At 46.7% G+C, this 23,326-nt stretch overlaps 1 protein-coding gene across 3 annotated transcripts in view; it reads left to right on the top strand.

Annotated features, from left to right (window-relative positions):
• Positions 1 to 23,326, top strand: part of CSTPP1 (centriolar satellite-associated tubulin polyglutamylase complex regulator 1) — a 1,657,587-nt gene that overhangs the window by 221,538 nt on the left and 1,412,723 nt on the right. Inside the window, exon 1 of one of the 3 annotated variants that reach the window (XM_069623188.1) lies at positions 7,264 to 7,594. The exons of the other annotated variants lie outside the window; for them this stretch is intronic. Within the exon in view, the coding sequence (XP_069479289.1) occupies positions 7,549 to 7,594 (46 nt within the window). The 5' untranslated portion in view covers positions 7,264 to 7,548. Of the gene's footprint in view, positions 1 to 7,263; positions 7,595 to 23,326 lie in introns of those variants that run through there. 3 annotated transcript variants of the gene reach the window in all.

Raw genomic sequence — 23,326 nt, 5'->3', positions numbered from 1 at the left:
CAACAACAGAGGTACTCTTGTATAATAAGTCTAACAGTGTGTTGTTTTCTGCGGCTAAGGCTTGCGCTGACATAGAATCGGGATCAAAACAAAAGATAGAACTAGGATCAGGCAATGTAGGATGTGCCATCCTATGGGAAAAATACTTTGCACGTAAATGCCCATTCGTGACAAGGAGTTCATTTAAGTCAGGACTAGTGATTTGATTGTCACAGGTAAATGTAGGGGAAGCTTTCTGTACAAACTTGTTAGAGGCCTTGCTGCCTTTCTTTCTTAAACTTGCCATATTCAATGGGAATTTTGGGCTGGTCATTCTGTCAGGATTAGTCAGGCGAGTACAAAGGCAGCGAATATGGCAAGGGAAATGTGCACTAAATCACACAGTGAAGAGCTTCAAATTAAACTACGTGCACACAGGAACAACGACTCATGTATGCTAGAACCCAGGAGTGCAAATAGAGTGTGACAACAAAACCAATATATGAAAAGGGATGTGGGGTAAGCACCTGACCGCGAGGAAAGTCGGCAAGCGCCTTACCCCCAATTGCTGTTACAGGTACTGACAGCGCTAAACCCACGTGGAGGGCAAGCAATGACAGGATCTGTGAACTAACACTCTTGATGGTATTAAATAAGGGAACTAAAGAACTGTACTCACGAGGACAAGATAAACCTCTTGAATGTCAGATAGCCCACGAATCCTGTTGATGAAACTGGGACCCCGAAAGGCTAGAACAGCAATGGGAGGAAAACGAAATACCTAAGTTGGAATAGTGATTACAAATTAGTGAGGAAAACATAAGCATTCACACAGGAGCTAGCTACAACCGCACACCACACCTAATAATCAAATGGGAAATAAATGCAGAAGTGCAATGGAAAACATGGAATGGATTCCAATAGAAAGTAAGGATCAGGAGCAGGGAAAAACGAAATAACCAATGCAAACTTCTCCCTACCCCTCCAAGGAAAAGACAGGAAGCTAATCTAAGAGGAAGGCTAAGGCATACGGGTTTACAGCAGCAAAGGACAGAGTCAAAGAAATATAGAACACAGACAAACTGGGCTGCATCTAAAAGGGGAAAGCACTGAGAAATGCTGCCTGCAAACAGAAAGGGAGCAGAAATCAATTAGCGCATGAATCCGAGATTCAGGGCGGAGGAACAAGAAAACAGGAACTAGGAACTAGGTACAAAGGCAAGGAACAAGGGACTAGTCACAACAGGAACACTGCAAACGATGACCAGCGCTGGACTGAAGTAAGACTGAGGCTTTTAAAGCTGCTTAACGAGCACACGCCTCAGGTGTGCTGATTGCTGCACCTGCAGCCACAGCTGTTACCTATCCTCCACCCAACCTTGTCCTGCAAGGGTGGAGGTGGAGCAGTGGGCCAGGCATTCTGGGAAGCATAGTCATTTGGTTAAAGAAGCATGCTGGCTGCCAAAAACCTGGAATGCATCCGGAAGGGAAGTAGCTTGAAAAATAGGGATTTAGCGCTCCCAATTCATCACAGCACTGTAGCATAAGGTTCGGAGGAAAGGTCCAGTAGGGAATAAACCCCAAATCATGCCCCCAAGTGGTGGGAACGGGAGCGAAGGGAGCAAGTCGTGACAGAAAGTGATGAATAGGCGAGGTCGGCCTTCCAAGATCTTACTTTTCAGCGAGCTCAAAATCAGTATGTTAGCGTTTGTGCCAAGTTCTTTTTGAAACCAGTCTGTAAATTGTCCTGACAAGGGGCTTTATTGGCCCATGTGGTGAAATGCTGTAAAAGAAGAGACCCAAAGAGTTTGCCTATTGGATCTAGAAGGGCGATCAGGCGATAGTTAGCTGGGTCAGCCTTGTTTCCTTTCTTATAGATGGGCACTATGTTCGCACAAGATGGTGGGATGGATTTATATGTAGTACAGCGACTAAAGATTGTGCTTAGGAGTGATGTCCAAGCTTCTGGATGTGATTTCAGGTTGAGATTGGTGATTCCATCTGGTCCTGGGGCGCGGGATGGTTTTAATTTTCTTATCAGAGCTAGAATATCGTCAATGTTGTCTAACCGGATCCAAGGGGCGTCGGAGTTGCTCGTCTCTTCCTGGCCGGTTTTGGGTAGTTGAAAAAGGATTTCAAAGTAGGCCTCCCACGCTGATTGGCCGATTCCGTTCAATTGGCACGGGGGTGCCCCAGGTGTTGCTGAATGAAGGAGGGACCAAAAGTCTCTAGCGCGATTGCAGTTAATAGCCGCGAGGATGTTTTCAGCGTATTGTTGGTAAAGGTTATGATGATAACCTCTCAGCCATACTTTGTAGGCTTTTACAGCTGCACCAATGATGTTTTGTGACAGTTGGGGATCTAGTTTCCGTGCCTGTCTTTTGATTCTTCTAAGGTCCCTCTTTTTTTCCGAGATCAGTTTATCGTAGGTGTGCTTCTGTTGAGACCTGGTTAACTTTTTCTTCCCCTGTGGGACTCTAAAGGTAGTCAGCAGGGGGATGTAGTCCACCACCGACAAGTGTTCTCGTGTGGTTAGATCTTTATATGCCACCGTTAAAGAGCTGATTGCCCTTTCTGTCATTCTGAGTCTTGTGCCTTGGGTTGTTACCTCTATGTTTGAGGTCATCGACGAGTTGTTTGGAGGACGCGAGGACCAGGTGGTTTCTAAGAGGTTGTGATCACTTTCCGGAGTTCTCACCACATTGAATTATGTTATTATAGTTAGTAAGGATCGTGACACGAAAATATGGTCAATCGTTGATATTTTTTGGTCCTGGTCGATGGTTTTTTGATTGTCGCTCATGTTGCTGTAGATCTTATGCTTGGGTGGCTATTTTTGTCGTTGAGTCTTCAAGGCTTTAGGGAGCCATGACCACATTGTCTGGAATGAGGAACTTGGAAGTGGTTTTACCACGCTGGAGTAGGTCTCGTTTTGGACCTTCCTTTGTATTTTCTGGGGTTCTTTCAATTCCAAGTTTTTGGATTTAGAATTTAAGGCCATTGGAGAGGCAAGGTAGCTTGGGTTTTGGTGGCTCGATTTTAGGGGGCGATCAATTGATTTTGAAGGCATCGCTGGTGGTTCTTTATGATGGACCGTATTAACGGTTTCCTTCGACGTTAAAGTGGTTTGGGTTCTCTTTGGAGAACTTTGGTGTTTTTGGTGAGCTGATCTTGAAATGAAATTTTCATTTGTGAATTCAGAGGGTTCTTTTGTTTCTGAATGTCTGCTTACTTTTATTTTCCTCGAGGATTCAGTTAGGTCGTAGCCCATAATTAGCAAATCTTCTACTGCTGATCTTAGTAGGTTATTAATAGTCGAAGATGTTATATACAGATGGGAGATCGCCTTAGAGCGGCTATGGTTTGGGTCGACTGTCTGAAAATCAGCAGATTACGCGAATGTAGTTTCGGGATATGACTGAAGAGGTCGATGACTGATCTTCTGTTTAGGGTAACGTCATCGTGGTTCCCCGGAATCTGCTCTAGTTTCAATATCCATTGAGTTTGGATTTTCTTTTGATGATTATCTAGATTTGGTTTGTAGAGCGATTTTAAGGGCGCCTTTGTTTGCGGTCTAGTTGTAGTTTTCTGTAACCGATTGTTTGGTCGAGGCTCCTGAGATCTTCTACAAGGATTATCTTTGTGTCACGTCTTCGGTCGATATGCATGGTTGTCTCGCTTGCTTGCTTCTCGACTTTGGTAGTTTGATCTTTGGTTTGAAATAGGGGTGAGCTGGTAAGATTGGGTCTTGTGCGAGTTGTTATATTTCCTGGTCGCTCTACGTCTACGACTCTCAAGGGTAAGGGAGATTCGGTCTTCTCGCTTTCTTCGTTGGTGATTATTTGTAGTTGAAAAGGCGTTGTAGCTGATTCAGGGATGGTTTTAGGATCCAAGTGTGGACTTGTTGTCGAGTCCGTTAGGTGTTGTGTGATGTTCATCATATCTTCGTTGTTTAGGAGAGCTTCAACCCCTCTTAGTGATTGGTTAGTAGACTTGATTTCATCAGAGTGGGACACTGGTGCTTGTTTTGCTGTAGGCTTTCGCTTCGAGTGAGCCGCTGGGAGTCTTAGGAGTGGTGCCGCTTTACCCTTGGCGGGCTCTTGTTGCTGAAAGATAGGTTCTAGTGTCAGTTTCCCTCTGAGTTTTGATTTGACTTCTATGGTTTCTTTTGGGGCCTTTGCCTTTGCAGTTGGAGAAGGCACCGTTGTTGTTAGGTCAATAAATGGTAATGTTTGTGTCCCTTTAGATTTGGAACATACCTTTGATTGGCACGGAGGGCTTGTGCTCAATGAGCGATCTTGAACAGTGCAGGATGTGGGTGGATGCTGGTTCAGTGGAAAGTCAATGGGGTTTTGTTTCGATTCTAAAGCCGTAATATACCCTTCCAGGTAGGTCAGTTTGGTTAGCATTGATGCTTGGATCGATTTTTGGTCTTCATGGTGTCTCCGATTGTTTCATATAATTTAGTAAATGGAGTAAAAGCTATCGTTATTGTCGACATCAGAGTGCACATGTCTGGTTTTTTTGATTGAAGTTCTTTGGGAGTTGTTGAACTTTGAGATGGTGGTCTTCTCCTTGTAGGGGATAATGGACGAGTTATTGATGTGCTCCCAGAGATCGGCATTCTGATCGGTTGGTCCAGAGAGTGTCTTCTTTGGTTGTTGTAGTTGTCTAGATTTGAGTAAAAACAGTCTAAAGTTTTCTCGAATTGTAATCTATTCTTAGATTTCAAAGGAAACTTGTTTTCGTAGACGGTACCTGGAGCTTGTTTGTTGGATCTATGTGGCTCATCCACGACAGGGGAGGGTGGGTTTTCTGCCAGTTCTTTGTTGCGGTCTCGTTCCCGTATGAAGAGCTTAGGACCACAATTAGGTGCCGAATCTTGTTGTGATGATGGAATTGGTCTGGTAGGCGACTTTCTACCAGGCCAGGGTAAGTTCGGCTTTTTGTTGGAGTTTGAGGCATCACCATCTGGGTTCCGTCTGCAAGTTGAGTCGGAGCTAGCTGCGCCGATTCAGACTCTTTGTCGTCGAGAGTTGATGCTTTTTCCTGGGTAGACTCCAGCACTTATATCGTATCTGGTGTTGTGTTTGTCGTTAGAGGTGTTGTGGAGAATATTGGAGGAGAATTTAGATCTAGATCTTGCTCGGCAGGCGACAAAACAGTCTTTGTTGGAGCACTTACCGATACAAGTTTTCCTGTGAATTGCCAGTTGTCCTGGTTTATTTTTTGAGCGAGGTAATCATCCCCTCTCAAGGGGGTTAAGGGAGCTTTTCTTTGTGCAGATGCCAGTCTATGCTGTTTGCGAGGTGGAGTATTCTCCTTTACAGCTTCGAGAATTTCAGCGTCCGTTAGTTCCTGGCACTTTTCTTGAATTGCTTTAGAGTGCTTACAGAAAAAGTCTGATAACAGTTTTAGGGGAGGTTGGGGTTTCCTTGTACCCTTTTTTGAGCCTTATGGCCCATTCGACCCATTTTATTTATCTTTCTTGTTTTTGGTTTTCCCTTTGCTTCATCAAGGGTTTTGTTTGTTTGTTTAGATCTTCTTTTTCTAGGTTTTCTTTAGTAAGGTCTCCCGCTTTCCATGGTCTTTTTTTCTGATTTAGCTGATTTTGTTTTCCTTTATCGAGATGAACTGTTTGATGTGTAGGGTCATCATTAGTAAGTGCCTGTCTTTGCGCTGCTAAAGGTGCAGTGGTCGTTGGATTAGCATGAACCAGGTCTCTTACCGTTAATACGGTAATGGGTGGAACTGTTTCAATGTTAGTTTCACTTTCAGCGTTGGTATCCGGACGGGTGGCACCCGGCGGCTGTGAGGATAAGGAAGCTGCTGCCGCGAGCGGACTCTCTCCACCCTGGCCGAGTCCTCTGTCGTCTTCCTCACTCGTCAGTGGTCCAGATGGGTCGCTATCCAGAGGGGCGCCCAAAGCAGAGTCCGTTGCCGTCCTTCCCGAGGCTACGTCGGTCGGCAGGTCCGCATAACTCGATGCTACCTCCCCTCCAGGGGGCGGCGGAGCTCCGGTTAAAGCCGAACCAACGCGCAGGAGGTGAGAGTCATGATTCACTAAGGCTCTGTGTTTTTCGCCGAAAGTTGTTGATTGTTTAAGCACAGAGCCATCTTTAGTTAGTCGGTTTACCGTGTTCTCAGCAGTCGGGGAAAAAGAAAGATTGCTGATGTTCGTGTATGATATTTATGCTTTCAGATGAGGACTGCTTACGAGAGCTCCTTAAACAGCGTCCTGAGTCATCCTCTAAGTCTAAGGGGGGCATTGAGAGGTGGGCTGTCTTTGCAGTTTTTGCCGGCTGGCCTGGCATGACTGCAAGACTGCCACTCACTGCCACTCCGCGCCCGCTCCGCAGAGTAATTCAGCTTTTATAGAGGTGACTGGAAACACGCCTCCAAGCTAGAAGTAGACACAGAAAAATTACTGGAATGGTGGTAGCAGACTGCAAGACTGCCACTCACCGCCACTCCGCGGAGTAAATGAGCTTTTGTAGAGGTGACTGGAAACACGCCTCCAAGGTAGCAGTAGACACAGAAAAGATACTGGAATGGTGGTAGCAGACTGCAAGACTGCCACTCACCGCCACTCTGCCTGACCCTATTTCTTGCCTTTATGTGCGTTGGTTGATCCGTCCCTACCGACATAATTGTTACTTGAATTGATCTGTGCCTATCGCACACTCTCGTGTGCTTGTTTATTTGGGCACTGGGGGAGCACCTCTCACTGGGAGTTTTTGGAGACTACAGGACTGGGCCTGCTCTCCTGCTCATCGATACAATGTCAGAGAATCCAAAATATCATGGGTGTATGAAGTATGTGAAAGGTTTATATAAACCAGATCACTAAAAATAAAATAAAAACCACACAATATTAGGGGCTTCTAGGTATCAGAGAGCCCACAGGACTAACCGGGGACCATCAACACAATGCAACGGGACCTTTGGTACTGTTGTGGAGTATGACACTTTCAGGTGGCTTTCTGCAGTTCAGTCAGATGTTCTTCTGTACTGGGTCAGAGAACCCTGCCCCTTGGAATGGGTTTGTTTATTGATTTGGTATGGGGTTTCAGGGTAGGGTAGGCCATTCATCTCGGGGCCAGGGACAACCAATACAATTAAGGACGCCTCCATACAGGTGCATCCCTACTACTAGGGCACACTCAAACGTAAAGCGAGCTAAAGGGGCTACTGGACGTCTGGTCCATCTATGATACTGTGTTGTGGCAGGCATTTAATGAGGGCAAATGCTTTTCAAGGAAATTTCTAGATTGAGGGGACTGTGCGACCGACTGACGCGGGCGCTGTTCCAGTTGAAGAGGTGGCGTCCGGGGTTAATGCTGGGCTGTGACCTGGGCGAGAGACGGGTGGCTCCGCTGCCTTCTTACTCGGGGAAACCGATGCCTCCCCAACCCCCACCTCGTGCTGCAGCCGCGCTGCACAGGGTGCCATGGTAACAGGAGGACGCGGCCTGCACCTACTAATGAGCCGCAGCGAGGTACAAGGGAACCGGGCGTAGCCAAAACGAGAGACCGGGGGCGCCGAGGACGAAGCAGGCCCGGAACAGCCATGGGCTCCGAGCGGCACCACGCCCATCCCGCGGCAGAGTACCTGGGTGAGAACAAGGGAACAGGGGAAAGTATTTGAATGGATTGGGTAACCGTGGAGTATTTGGGCACGTCCTTCAGTAGGAGAATGCATGCGCGAGTCACTAAGAGGGAGGAGACTGCCAAAGCGGCGTTTACGTAAAACGTGAGCCACGAAAGAAGGTTTTATGTGGTGACTGAGGTCCAGTCAGGTGTATGGCATATCGATATTGCCCGATGGTACAATAATAAGGTCGGGGAGTCCTGCCCTAGTTGCGCGTTGTGATGGGGATGGTATGAGATTCAGTTCAGAGAGGGTGGGGTTGCGGCGGTTTTCTGGTGTGGGTTTCCTGGAAAACAAAATACTTTTATTTATAGTACTTAAGATATTATGCTGCATATTACATGCAGCGTGCTACAACCCCCCCCCCCCAGCCGTGCTTGAGCTAAGGTTATTCACTCCTATATTTCCCTTTGACGTTTTTTCCGCATTTTAAATTGCGCAAATTATGAAATACATACCAACATCCAGCGTTTCCGTCAAGACATGCTAGGACAAATCTGTTTTTAACTGCATTCTGGGACTTAGGTGACCACTGTCCCGCAATTCAACCCCATGCAGGTTTTGCAGCATCCTGGATGGGATAGTGCACATCTTTACCTCAGTGGCCGTGCACGCTCCTTGAGTAACAAATCAACCCAAGTGAATAATACCAATTCTGCAATGTTTACATTTTGCCAGAATCCTGGGGGGTCTGTAACGACCATCCTCTCCGTTGAGAGTACATTTTTTTTACTGAGTGTGCCATCGAGACCATGTGAGAAATGGTTTCTAAGCCAGACTCAAATAGCAATTCGAGCAAAAGCATGTTTGAGTACCAGCCAAATCAGCACAGTTCATATCTAGGGGAATGTCTGGAATATGTTTCTGCTGACCCCTTTCCCCGTCTACTCAAATCCAGTCTTGTTAGCCTGTAGTACTACTTTTATGCTGATGGCCTCTCCTGTTTTTTATTTTGGGCTCTGGTCAACCTAGACTTTTAGTCACAGATTTCCCGATTATAAACCAAGGACTACAAATCCCAGAATGCAAAATTAAAACGAGGACTGAACTAGCATCTCCCGACTAGAATGGGTAAATTCTGCGTGTATGCTAAAAGTCCCAGGCTTTGTGTGCTTCTTGACAGGTTTATGGTGTACTCTTCTGTCACGTGTTAACAGGTAGTATGTCCCTTTTGACAGGCCCAGGCACCAAAGAATCAGTACCAAAGAAACTGCCCCACAGTCAAAGATTGTAAATTGTCAGTGTACACAAATTGATTGAATAGTGCCTGGAGTGCATTTTTGGGAAATTGTGCCATATAAAGCATATTAGGCCAATAATGTTGGTCAAAACTACAAGCTGCAGAGTAATTCATTTGACTTATATTGGGGCCCTTAAAATTGGCCCACACTCGTATGTCCAGTTGGATTTCTCCCATTGGCGGTAAGACCAAGACTGATTTGCAACTGGGTGACCCTCTTTCTGAATTTGTGGATGCAGGTTAAAAAAACTATGGCGTGGAAGGTTGCCCAGGAAAATGGCAGTGGTTAAGATTAATTCATGCCGTTCCACCCATCGCATATTCTGGTCATAGTTAACCAAATGTGACTTCAGCCACTTGATTTGCAAGCAATAGCTGCGTCCTTTCATCTGTTCCTGGCACTGAATGCCTGTTGAAAACAACAAGCATTCTCAAAGCCACCATTTTTGGGTATCGGTGCTGTAATATGCACACCTACTAACACTATTTGCCAGCTATTGCCATCTAATGTCCAGGTAGCTTCATTATGGCAGTGCCTTGAACATGCCTTTCCCTTGCCTACACAAAAGGGAAAACTGTTGGCTTTGCCAATGCCTGATTAAGGCAGTTTCCATGTTTGCCCTTTTGTCCATAGGCGTCCCCATGGGGGAGTGAATGGGGGCTATTGCTTACCCTAATTGCTGCTTTTCCCCTCCCCTCCTAACTGGTGGCATGCACCCCTACAGGCAAATAACACAAGAGACTTAAAGGTGCTCTTTTGACTAGTAGTCAATCGCGCGCATTTACAGTTTTGTTTTGTTTGCTAGCCTGTTCTTTCTTCTGGTCTGAAGCAAACATCATGGAAATAGATAGATCCCCTATCCCAATGATATTCATGGCCTAAGTTAAAAGCAGGCTTCCCACATGCTGGGCACACTTTTTTTTGCTAAATGCACTGCTTACAAATTAAAACCACACAGTAAAACGACATTTCAAAGTGACACATGCTTCTTAAATTTAAATTCACCACTTTTTAAAAACTGTGTTCAGTTTTTTGTTGGACTATCTGCACAGATACCCTGCAATTTGTTTCCCCCTTTTATTGAGGTTTATTGCAGGGTATACATCTAAAGATGTTATTTTATCGTGAAACTATTGAATCAAAAGCAAATGCTTCTATCCTGCGGACAGCAGTTTTTAGGGAATTGAGTTGTGGGTTCGTATGAGCCAACTTTTGATTTTAACTATGGGGTCTGAAATGTCCCCCACCCTCTCTCTCTCTGAGTATGAGTAAGCATATTGTTTATGAGAAACTGTAAAAAGCCATAAGATTTTACAGCAAGCTTTAAACATATAACAACTCTGCAACAGTCACTCAACCTACTGATCTGCCCTTGTGGCTTTGTACTTAGGAGGTGTCACTCTACCTTGATGAAATTCCTCATAGGATATCGATGCCTGATGGTGCTCAACATCACTCCGTTACCAACAATGCAGCTTGGAGCATGATTTTGAAGCCAACAGTGTTTAATGTTCAGCCACAATGACACTGCACACACTTTCATTTTGAATGTACAGCCAGAAACTGAAAACCATACAGATCTATATGGGGAACGTGAGGTTCATGTCCTTATTGCTAAATAACTAAGGAGTGTGAGACACCAGAAGGTGTCTCGCCCACTAGTCTCTCAGGGATTGGTCATCCAGGTGGCCAGGACACAGCCATCGCTTTTGGATCCAGTTCCTGGGGGTGGACCAGTGCGAGAGGATCACCTGGGTGAGGGGTCTTCAGGGAGTGAGACACCATATCCCCTTCACTGGAACACCTTTGCCCCATCCTACCCGGTAGGATATTTAGGAAATCACTCCTGCCCCCTTTTAAATCACAAACACATTTTCACAGACAGCCCTCAACAAGAGAAAATGGACACCGACCAGTATACCTGACGTGTCCCAATACAACCGTCAGGCAAGGTCAGGCAATTACTGACCATCACACACACACTTGACTTCCATTACACTTCCCCACACAGATAAAAAGCGGAGCACGAGAGCACACTCTGAGCGAGGCTAAGCACACAAGGAAACTGCAGTTCCAAGATGGCAGTGTGCACAAGGAGAAAGTCACCGAAACAGAGGGGGATCGCAACGAGGGAAGTCCCCTTGACCATTTTGACAAGGAACTGTTACTTACATGAAGCCTCGAGAATAGAAAGTATTATACCAGGAGACCAGGCTGAGGCATTCTATGTCGGAGCTACACAGGGCTCTCCCGCGTCGATAATCAAGGCGGGGAGAATCACCGGCTGCCATGGCACTGTGCTTGACTCCAACAACAAAGTAGCGTCAGTGATATCAACACAGCCAGTGAGTTGGGGAGACCGATGCAGGACCGGTCTGTGTTGAAGCCAAGGTTGCAAGCGGCAACATTATATGGCGAGCGCTGGAACGAACATTGTATGAAACGCATGTGATAACCAACACGAGTAAAGTTGAACTGCAGATGAGTGATTGAACTTTCAAAACCAAGATGCAATACCTTTGAAAGAGTGCTCCAGCACCACGTGGATGCTCAATCGAAGGTCTCTGTAAGGTATCAGCTGAGAGTAAGTGAAAGAGTGGCAACGGATTGTGAATCGAAGTGGTCCTGCAACATGTCAAGCAAAATACTGTGCACAATCGAAAGTCTTCGATGTTAATACAGTAGATGGCAAAGTAGATAAAGTTGGTCCGAGCCCGGCAGAGGGAGATCAATTGAAAGCTTTGTGTTAAAGCAAGTTTGTGTTAGTAGATAAATTGGTCCGAGCCCGGCAGAGGGAGACTGATTGAAGATTTTGTGTCAAAGTGGATCTGAGCCCGGCGGTGGGGGATCCATGGTGAACCATGAGTCACCCGAGAAATTGTATACGTGAAAATCCTGAGAACTTTGTGTTAAAGTGCATCTGAGCCCGGCAGAGGGGGATCCAAGGTGAATAGTGAAAATCCCAAGAAAATGATGTACATGTACAAATACTGAGAGGAGAGGAACTTTGTTTGTTGCGTCAGGCCCTCTGAAAGAAGAGACTTTGAATGACAAAGAGACTTTGCCACAGAAGGCCATGATGTAGAAGTTTTGAACTGCACCATCGTGCTAGAGAAGCCAGAGACTGTGCTAAGCTTGAGTGTGCCGCCTTGTCCTCCGCTGAAAACACGAGGAAGGGAAGCCAATGGCTTGAATATCCCGACATATAATTTCTTGAACACTTTTCTTTTGCATAACATTTGTTTCTCACACTATTTGTATTTACAGGTAAGGATTGGTAATAGGTTTATTAGCATAGGCCCTTTTATTTTGACAAGACACCACTAGGACTGCGTTATTATTATTTGATGGTCGTAGCTTGCTCCATCTTTAGGTTTAGATAGACATCTTTCCAAGCCCAATTGAAGTTCAATAAGCACCTTTGAACTGTAGTCGCTTGCGTCTGACTGTTGATACCATGCCTGCCTTACAGGAGGCAGTTGCCCCCTTTGCATCTTGCCAATTTTGGGTGTTATCTCATTAGTCAAACAAACTGCCTTTGACTGAAATTTGAAATTGAGCAAGGAATGATCGCTCTTCTATTAAACAGAACTGTTTTTGATTACATATGTTATGTCTCTTCTGCTAAACACCATCTCTAACTGCATATTATTTGAAGCTGAACCCATAGTGATGTCTGATTTAGTTAAAAGCACAAAGTCACTTGGAGTGCTGTTTTCTCCTTAATGGTTTATTGTCTCTTGATTGTATGGGCATCATACATAACAACAAGCGGCATGCCTTCATCAAGTGCATGTGACTATCACATGCATAACCCAGCAGGAAGATTAAACACATCTCAAATTAGAGCATGTCAGGTGTGGGTTGGTAAACCAGTTCTCATCATCACATAGCATTCTGATACTTATAACTAGCTTTGAAACAAAAGTCTGAAACAAAAACTATAATTACAGTAAAAACAACACTGAAAGAAGCCGAAAGCAAGGGCTTGAACATCTGAGACCTTAAAGGGCACAACTCAAGAGTTTTCTTCCTGGATATTATTATACATTTTGTAAAGAAGCAGCAGTGGGCTAGTCCCCATGCCCCTTCCTCCATATTGTTGGTATATTTGTAGGACTAAAAAGGGGGCTGGATAAATGTGTCTCAGTGACATGTAGTTATGTGGTTACTCCAGTCGACCCACTCCTCCCTGCTGACATGCAACTACAAATAGAACAATCAATTGGCACATAAAAAGCTAGATAACACTTTTAGAGGTAGTCTGGGGGTAGAAGGGCCAGGCTAACAAAAGATAATCATTTTTGCTGCATAGTCAGGATTTTTGCAAGAACCCCTGCCCTTGCTGCCAAAAGAAAATGCTAGGTTTAGTGCAGCACAGCAGCATGAGTGCATGGGCAGTAGAAGTGAACGTTTTCCCATATATAATACTGAAATTGCAAACTACACTTAAACCATCTCTCTCTCTCTCTCTCTCTCTCTCTCTGTCTGTCTCTCTTTTTCCCTGCCTACACCGAGTGACATCACCCACCTCTATTGTAATTTCAGCATTTGGCAATGTTATTATTTCCATGCAGCTAACCCGCCATCACCCAATACTTAACCTCTTAAATGTTTATGCTTGAATTATGCTGGAGTAACTTCCAAAGTGGGCCTCAGATTCTGAGGTAGGTTATAGTTTACATGGGTGGCAAAGCGCACACTGTAAGCCCCAGAACATAAGTAATATATAGCCATGTTATTAGACTGCAGATTGGCAATATGGGGATAGTTGCTTGGGGGCCCCCTGAAGCTCGAGGCCCCTTTCATTTGAAAGGGCTGAAAGGTCCTGATTACATCCCTAACAAGCAGGGTCCTGAAATGCCTAAGGGATGGACCACTTGGATTTTAACAACATAATGGCCATCACAAATCTGGACACAAAGACTGATAAGAGAACCACCCTCAAAAACGGAAGGAAATAGAGACTTACCCATTCAGATCAGCCTCACTGACATGTGCAAAACATCTGTACGCAACACTTAAATCTTGAACAATGTTGGCGTGGTCAGGAAGGGTGGTCATGATTACGAGGGGTTCATGTTGCACGCACCATATTAATGACTTGGTGTGGCAGAGAACTGGGCACAAGTGGCAATTTCATATGTATCGAAGTGTAGTTAATTAGGGGTGGGATATGTTAGTTTAGTGTTCCTGTTTGTCTAGAAATTGGTATGTATTACCTTGCACGTGTGTAAAAAGATAAAATGTCAAACCGACCAAATTGAAAAACATACATGCACATTCATACAAATACATAGGGAATTCATGAATCTCAATAAAGTGGGCTTTTCATAAATGAATTAAAAACACAGTAGTTGGGGGGGGGGCTGTTTTGCAAAGTGAACTTTGAAACTTGTTCTGTGAGGATTTAGAAGCCAGGGGTTAGGCGAATAATTAACTTCATAACCTTTGCGGTCAGCAGAGCTGCAAGAACTAGCCATGAGTTTTATGGTCTGATAAGTATCGTAGATAATAGATGTAATCTCCTGAGAGCGTGACAGAAGGGGTTTCGTTATTTTGTTTTGGTTAGCAGTAAAGTGCGAGGTAAGTCAATGTCCCAGGTTACCCAGGAGTTTCAATTGTGCGATGAAGGGGCAGTTTTGTAGGTTGGAAAGTTTTGATGGAACAGTGACTTGGGGAATGAGATATTATCGCTAATTCAAAAAGAAATTGTTTATCTAGCCTTCCTCATATTATCTGAAATATTTACACAAACCATGTCCAAATTAAAAGTTGAGGCTAAAGAGCCTAGGTCACTTATTGCTAGTAATGAATTATGTTTCCAGACAAATGTTTAACTATGTGCTTATGTCATGACCTAACACGGATGAATCCTATGAAGAGGTGTGCTCTACATATGATCTGAAGATGAAAATTAAGATAAAACTGGCCAATGAAAACGTAGAAATTGGGAAAAGATGGGGTTTCTTTGAAGAGGTTTTTGTCCAATCATATGTGGGGGGTGGATTGTAATAGAGTATCTGGGAGTGTTTTAACTGTTGCAAAAATGTATATAAGATGTGAACTGATGTGGTTTGTTGAGACTTGGGTTAGTTTGGTCCTACAACACCACCTAACTGCTCCCCGGATACTTGTACAATAAAACTTGCTTTATGTACAAAGCGTGTACTCGTTCCTCAGTTGATTGACCCGGTTTGGGCTGAAGCAATTAGGGGTCTGCTCCCACAAATTTGGCTAGCCAGCTAGAAGCACAGGCTTTCTGAGACATAGGGAGTCTTCTGTCCACATCACTCAGCTGCGGCACCTCTCTGCTCCCCAGAGACATGGTGCTGTGGCCTAACTGTGCAGGATGACTTGACAGAGCACCACATCGCAATGCCTCAGGTTCACGTGAGTACACGTTTGGGGTGTAATGCACGAGGAGAAATAGGGGTAAAAAATAGTTGTTTCTTTGATTTGAGTTTTTTTGTAAGGGTAGACTTGGAGTGTGGGTGTGAAATTAGTTGAGGTTGCACAGATTTTAAAAGTGGAGGTTTTGATGGACTGATTGAACTGTTCTGTGTTGTAAGTCTCCTGTTAATATTCTTTGCCTACTTTGTTATTTTAGAGCTGTGAGGCTTGTCCTGATATCCTGATACCGTTTAGTTTCCTTGTCTGGTTGGCTGGAGCCCTCACCTGAAGGTGGAGTGGTATCGTCCAACCATAGATACCACTCAGAAGTAGGCCCTTGACATACTCTTGTATTAGCAGTTCGGGCAGATCTCTCACCTCGATTTTCTTGGTTAGTCGAATTAGTGCATTGGAAACTACCTGTGGTCAGGGAAAGACGGTTTTTTAGCAGGAAAGGCTGTACTAGTAAAACGAGAGCAAAGCGAGAGCAGCGGTGCTGCAGTCGAAAACATTGCGTCCCTCGTATGCTCAAGTGGTGGGGATATCTTAGAAATATTGGCCAGCAAGTGTTTTTGATAAGATGCTGTCTTTTGTTTAAGAGTGACAAGTAGAATTGAAGTAAGTAGCTGAGTGAGATAATTACGGTATAAACGAGTACAGTGAGTGATTGTGGGGAGTGTGAGAAACCTGAAGGTGTCTCACCCGCTAGTCCCCAGAGATCTGTCATCCAGGTGGCCAGGACATGGCCATCACTATTGGATCTAGTTCCTGGGGGTGGACTAGTGGGGGAGGATCACCTGGATGAGGGGTGTTCGGGGAGTGGTACCCCCTTCCTTGTAACACCTTTTGCCCTTTCTACTCCGTAGGACATTTAGAAGCTCTACCCCCCTTTCCGACACAAACACTTTTTTTACACCATAACAGACACCAGACTAACACCAGAGCCATTTACGTGACATGTCCCAACACGGGTCAGGCAGAGTCAGGTAATTGACAATAACTACACACACCTGATGGCCCTTTACCTTCCCTACAAGGATAAAAGGCGGAGCATGAGAGCACACTACAAGCAAGGCCAAATGCATGAGGACACAGCCATACCGGACCAGCAGTTCAAACGTAGGAGGAAGGCAGCGAGATGTGGAGGGACGACAAAGGGGAACTGTTCTTTCCCTTTTCAACTTAGACCCGCAAAGCTTCCGAAAAAGAAATCATAAGACCGGGAGTCACAGCTGGCTTGTGGAGGACCAGATGTCAACGGTGCACGGGGGTCTCCCGCATTGATAACACAAGCGGGGAGGCACGCTGGCTACCATGGTGCCGTCCTTGACTCCAGAAGCAAGACAAGCCAACGGGTTTAACACAGCTGGTGAGTCGGAGTATGCTGATAGCAAACCGAACTGTGAGCCCAAGGTTGCATGGCAAGATTATATGAACGCAAGGAACTTGAGAAGGAAGAACTTGTGTGTGTTTGAACTTGTGGGAAAGGCCCAGACAAGGGCCAGCTGCAGAGTGGTCAGGCACTGCAGGAGTGCTCATTCAAAGTACTCTTACTGGCCCCAGTTGTTTTGTGTTGAAACTGCAAGTACCAGATGGCCCTAGGAGAGGGTGGCATGAGATGTCAGAGTGGTCCTACAAGGTTCATGTCAAATCCCTTGTACAATCGAAAGTCTCTGACTGATTGCTGAGAGAAAGCTAGGGGTAGGGAACCCCACTTTCTGATAAGATTGTAAACTTTGGAATAAGGCAACTGTGAACCCGACAGAGGGATGCCGAAAAAAGCTAGGAGAAAGGAACCCATGCTTTCTGATAAAAATTAGCAAATCATGAACTGTGTTAGAAATTCATGAACTGATATGATATATTTTATTTGTATCGCACTCCTACACAAGTGTTTCAGATCGCGACCTAGCAAAAGGAGGGGTAACAAGGTAGAACAAAATAAACAACGATCTTACTAGGCCCAGCGACATTAAAAACACGCAAGTGCATAAGAAAAGGGGGAAAAGGGGCAAGTGCGTGGAAGGGGGAGAAGCGGAAAGTGCGGAACAGAAGAGAGAACAGAATAAATGATAATTCCAGTAAATAAATAAATAAAGGCATTGAAAAGTGGTAGTGCAGCCAGCAAGTGGCAAGTGCAAGATTAGTCAGATAGGGTAAATCTGATAAGTGCAGAAGAAGAGTGGGGGACTGTATGGGTACAGATAGAGAATCCCAGTACAAGGGGTGGCCCTGAGGCCACGCTGGAGGTAGGCAGGGTGAGCAGGTACCTAGGCCCGAAGGACAGAGGGTGTCCAGGTGCACGGTGCCGAGAGAGAAAAACAAATCAGCAGGGGAGAAGAGGGGCAAAGGTGGAAGCATAGAGGAAGGTCTTGAGGTGCTTCCGGAACCAGAGATGGTTCTTCTCAAGTTTCAGGGTACCCGGGAGGCTGTTCCAAAGGGAGGCACCAGCCAAAGACAGAAGTCTGCCCCCAGCTCGTTTCTTTGAAAAACGACTGACCCTGAGGGAGTTAGAAGTAGAATAGCTAAGGGCTCGAGAGAGGAGGTATTTGCAGAGGGATAGTTGAAGGTATTTTGGACCCAGGCCCCAGAAAGCCTTGTGGACAATGTAGAGGGTTTTAAATGTAATCCTTGCATCCACTGGGAACCAATGAAGGGATGTCGGGGCTGGAGAGATACGATCCCAGGGCTTTATGCCAAGGACAAGTTTTGCAGTCCTGTTCTGGATTAGTTGTAGAGGGCGGAGAGAGGGGGCAGGTAGATTTAGAAAGAGGCTGTTACTGTAGTCCAACCTAGAGAGAACCAGAGCTTGGGAGACAGTGAGCTTCTGAGGGAAGGAGAGGAAAGGCAGAGTACCTCTAAGGAGGTGCAGTAAGAAGTGTGACTTTTTAGAGCCGTCAGAGATGTGTGCGGAAAACGAAAGTGTGGAGTCAAAGATGACCCCAAGATTCTTAGCCTCGCAGGTAGGGGTAGGAGGAGGGCCAAGGGAGGCCGGCCAGAGAGTGAGGGGAAAAGATGGTGAAGGTGTACCAATGAGGAGGATCTCGGTCTTGTTGGCATTTAGACAGAGATCATTGGCGGCACACCAAGTTTGAATGGTGATTAGGCAATCGGAGATGAGGGAAGGAGAGGAGGTGGCTGAGGGAAGCCTGAAAATGAGTTGGGTGTCATCGGCATAGCACTGGAACTTTGAGCAGAAGACAAAAGTGCAGAAGGCGAGAGCTGCCAGGTATTGGTTGAAAAACCATGGTGAGAGGTTAGACCTCTGGGGAACACCACAGGTGGAGAGGGAGATGGATGGTAGGAAGGACCCAAGTTGTACCTGGGAGGATCGATCAGAAAGGAAAGCAGTCAGCCAGGCCAGAACCTGATCGGTGATACCCAGTTTGTCACAGAGATGATTGAGCAGTATGGTATGGTTGACCGTGTTGAAAGCAGAGGAGAGGTCAAGTAGGATGAGGATGGAGGGAATGCTAGAGTCAAGGCTGGAGAGCAGTTCTTCACGGATGTTCAGGAGAGCAGTTTCCATACTTCTGGCAGCTCTGAATCCAGATTGGTGGTCATGAAGAGAGCCAACAGAGTCAGAATGAAGGTTAAGCTGGGAGATGGCCAGCTTTTCCAGAAGCCTCCCCAAAAAGGTAGTGATGGAGATTGGGTGATAGACGGACAAGAGGGATTGGCTGTGGGTTTCTTGAGGAGAGGATGAATAAGGGAGTGCTTAAGAGAGGAGGGGAATGAAGCCCCAATAACGGACGAGGAGGTCGATGAGGCCATTAAAGCTCTCAAAATTCTTCACATCCAGATTCTACAAAATATTCAAACCCCAGCTAATCCCCCCTTTGATAACACTCTTCAACTCGTTCAAGGATTCTGGGTCAGTGACCCCATCGATGCAGGAGTCCACAACTATCCTCCTCCCCAAGCCCGGGAGGGACCCCAAGGATCCGGCCTCTTACAGGCCAATTGCCCTGCTGAACATAGACACGAGCCTCTATTCCAAGATCCTGGCCAACCGGCTTTCACACATCCTTCCGACCCTAATCCATCCCGACCAGACGGGCTTCATTCGGAACAGAGCGGCCGGGGACAATATCAGAAGGACCCTGAACTTGGTTGATATCACCCACCGGACCGCCCAGGGTATCGCATTTATGACCTTGGATGCCACAAAGGCGTTCGATAGAGTGGACTGGACATTCATGAAACTCACCCTGAGTGCCTTTTGGCTTTGGCCCAACCTTCCAATATATGGTGATGGCCAACTACGCATCCCCCAAAACCCTCTTGAGAATCAACGGCTCTCTATCATCCTCAATCCCCATGTCCTGCGGGACGAGGCAGGGCTGCCCTTTATCCCCCCTCCTTTTCGCACTAACGATGGAGACGTTTGCCCAAAGAATCAGACGAAATGAGTTTATTACAGGACCCCAAGTCGGGCGCTCCCAACATAAGATCGCTCTTTCCGCCGACGACGTTCTTCTGATTCTCTCGAATCCCAATGCTTCAGCCAAACACGCCCTGGAGGAAATAGCCAACTTCGGAAAGGTCACGGGCTTCACTGTCAATTTCTCTAAGTCGGTGGGTCTGGGCGTAGGCCTTCGCCAGGAGGAACAGGAGGCGGTGTCCAGGCTATGCCCGATCAGATGGGAGAAACAAGCTATCCCCTACTTGGGAGTCCATATACCAGCGAACCCAAAGGACACAAACCTGCCGAACTTCCCCAGATTATTTAGCGAGTTGGAGGGGGACCTGAGGCGCTGGCCCACCCAGGAAATCTCTTTAATGGGGCAGATCACGGCCGCAAAAATGAACCTGCTTCTGCGGTTTCTCTATGCCTGCTCCGCCCTGGCGGTAGCCATCCCTAGGAAGGCGCTCCAGGACCTACAAAGGGAAATGCTCAGGTTCATCTGGAGAGGCAGGAAAGCCAGGATCCCCCTCAAAACCCTGCTGGGAAGTTCGAGGTTGGGGGGCCTGGGGGTTCCTGATCTACAGGCTTATAGGGCGGCAGCACAGCTAGCCCACATTCACGCCTGGCAAATCCTCTCGGACCGCCCTAAATGGGTAGACCTAGAGCAAGCCCAATTGCCGCTCTCCCTGCTATTCCTCCCACACATCCAGGCCCCCCTGAGAGATAACTGGAAGACACTCCTCCTAACTACTAAACATACACTGATCTCATGGGATGGAGGCCTAGAGACCCTGGAGCAACTATACGCCGGGAACGTGCCACGCACCTTCGAACAATGCAAGACGATGTTTCAACTCCAGGGAAGGGACAGATTCACATACTGCCAACTCCGTCACTGGTGCTCTCACCCCCAGACTCTTCAAGCGGCAGTCTGCCCTCTCACCGCTCTGGAGCTAACACTGAAGGATCTGCCACCCCGGGGTGGGACTTCATCCCTGTACAGACGCTTCCTGAGCGACTTCTTGAACGTACGGACACGAGCCATGGCCCAATGGGAGGCCGACCTGGGTCACCCGCTCGCGGACCAGACATGGGTGGACATTTGGACCCGCACCCACTCCTCATCCACTTGCGTGACCAATAGGGAATGCGCATATAAGCTATTGCTTCGTTGGTACTACTCCCCCCTCAGATTACACCATATGAACCCCCAGGTGGACCCTTCCTGCAGGAGGGGATGCTCCCAACCGGGCTCCTTTTTTCACATGTGGTGGACTTGCCCCAGGATCCAGCTTCTGGGAACAGTGCCTGGCAACTATCAACCAAATCACGGGGGCTTCCCTCCCCTTGGAGCCCGAGACAGTCCTACTGGGGGTCCCGACCCCTGGGGTCTATCCGCGCTCTGGGAATAGAGCAAAACTAGTGACACATTGCCTCCTGGCTGGCAAAACCGTGCTAGCCCGCTTCTGGAAGTCCCCGGACGGTCTGTGCAAGGCCCATTGGTGGGGTAAACTTTGGGAAATCCTGATTGCGGAAATGGTGACCGCGGCAAGGGAGGGTGTCCTGCACCGCTTCCAGAACCTATGGGCCCCAGTGCTGGAATTCGATCAGCGTTTCCCCGCCTTAACATTTAAACCCCTCAGCGCGCGATGGACTCTGAGAGACCAAGGGTCTACCTAGGGGAGGGGGCCTATAGAGGGCCAGCCATCTGAGGTCCGAGGACGAGGGGGGAGCAAGGGGTTCCAAAAGAGGGGGGGGAGGAAGGTGGGTGAACATGAGGGAAGAAGAATGAATATTGGTGTAATATCTTTATGCAATGTACTATAAATTGTCCTGCCTTGGTTTAAAATAAACATATTTAAAAAAATAAAAATAAAAAAAGAGGGAGGGGGCGTGGCTGAGGGAAGGTCAGCAAGCCGGGACGGGGGGGGGGCGAAGGAGAGGGTGAACTGTGCTAAAGAAGGCCGTAGTGAACCTGACAGAGGGAACCCCATTTTGCAAAAATGATCCGAGCCAGGCGGAGGGGTACGACGTCCTTTCGTTACGGGATGTTTTTTCGTGGGTTTTTTTTTACAGGAAATTGTTTTTCGAAAAAACACATCGAATTTAGGAGAAAATGGGTGGTTTTGGGGGACTCACCACCCCCAGAAATTATTCAATGGGTTTTTTCGAGAAAATAAATTGCGGTAAAAAACCCAGTGAAAAAACATCCCACGATGAAATGACATGGAACCGGCGTAGTGGGGGGCCATAGGGGCAAAGAACAATCATCCAGAGTGCAAAACTAATTACAGAACTTTTGTTTGTTGTTTTGATCCAGCAGGCCTTCTAAGGCAAGAGACTTTGAGGGAAAAGACTTGACCCTTGAAGGTTCTGGTATCGTGAAACAGACTTGTGAACCTCTTGCTGGAGAGGCCCAGGAGTGTGCTGTGCTCAGAAGTCCCGCCTTGTCCCGTGCTAAAAACGTGGGGAAGGGAGACCCCGCCATACCATACTGATTTATCATTTTGTGAACACTTGATCTTTTCTGGTGAACATTATTCCACACTCTTTTTGTAACTTAGTTGTAAGGATTGGCAAAAGGTATTTCAGTATTGTCCCTTTTCATTTGACAAGACACTACTAGGACTGCCTTATTATTATTTGATGGTCGTAGCTTGCTCCCATCTTAGCTTTAGGTCTAGTTTAGGTGTTTTTCTCATCCATGCATAGAGTTTAATTAACACCCTTGAACTGTGATCTGTTGTGTCTGTCTTTACTGTTGCCACAAGGGTGACTAAGAAACTGGGTTTCGGTAAGAAGTTGATTCTTTGGGTGAATGTTTTTGTGCCGCATTTTCGGCTCCACCTTTTTTCTGCAATTATTATTTCTTTTTCAATTTCAATTTTATTGATTTTTCAAACAAAAAGAAAAACACAATTCTGCAACGGTACTTGATATCTGCATCCCACGCATGTAAAAGGTTATTACCCTAATAGATCAAGATGTGTTCTTCCCCCTTACCTCCCACCCCCACCCACCCTCAAGTCTCCCCCCCTTCAATCCGATAGCTACCCTTTTCTGGTACTAAAATGCTTGCAGTCCCTTGTTTGACCCTGCAAGTGTCAAGGTCCTTCGCAGTAACTTTCAACCTCTGTCTCAAGTGTTGAAACAACATCCTAGGTGTCCTAAAGGGCGTCGAGGTCCCCCCTACGCCACGGCCCGGGCTGAGCCCACTTCACCCCTGCGGGATGTATCTGCTACAACACTCAGCTCAATCCGTTTCACCCAATCCAGTCTCTCTGGAGTGCTGCCATTAAGCGTTCCATTAGGTACAAGTTCCTGGGCGTAGTGACCCATTCTGACATTCCAGGGAGTGACACTCGCTTCCACTATATTGCCAGATTAGCCCTCCCCGCCAACAGTAGACTGTGAACCATACTCAGGAGCCTCACATATTCCCCCTTCAGTTCCTGCAGCCCGCCCAAATAAAACCAGCATTGGTGATTTAATTCTAGTGATCCTGTCTGTCCAAGTCCCTGACCCAGCTCAGGACCTCATCCCAGTATGTTTGGACCTGGTCGCACCCCCACCACATGTGGCTGTAGGCGGCCCTCAATCCACCCACGCCAACACAGTGGGATCACTGAGTGATACATTCTTGAAAGCTTTACCG

The sequence above is a fragment of the Ambystoma mexicanum genome, chromosome 11 (genome assembly GCF_040938575.1).
Source record: "Ambystoma mexicanum isolate Mex_15411 chromosome 11, UKY_AmexF1_1, whole genome shotgun sequence".
In the NCBI taxonomy this organism is placed as follows: Eukaryota; Metazoa; Chordata; class Amphibia; order Caudata; family Ambystomatidae; genus Ambystoma; species Ambystoma mexicanum.
The sequence above is the reverse complement of the archived record's forward strand: the minus strand, read 5'-3'. Positions and strand labels throughout refer to the sequence as shown.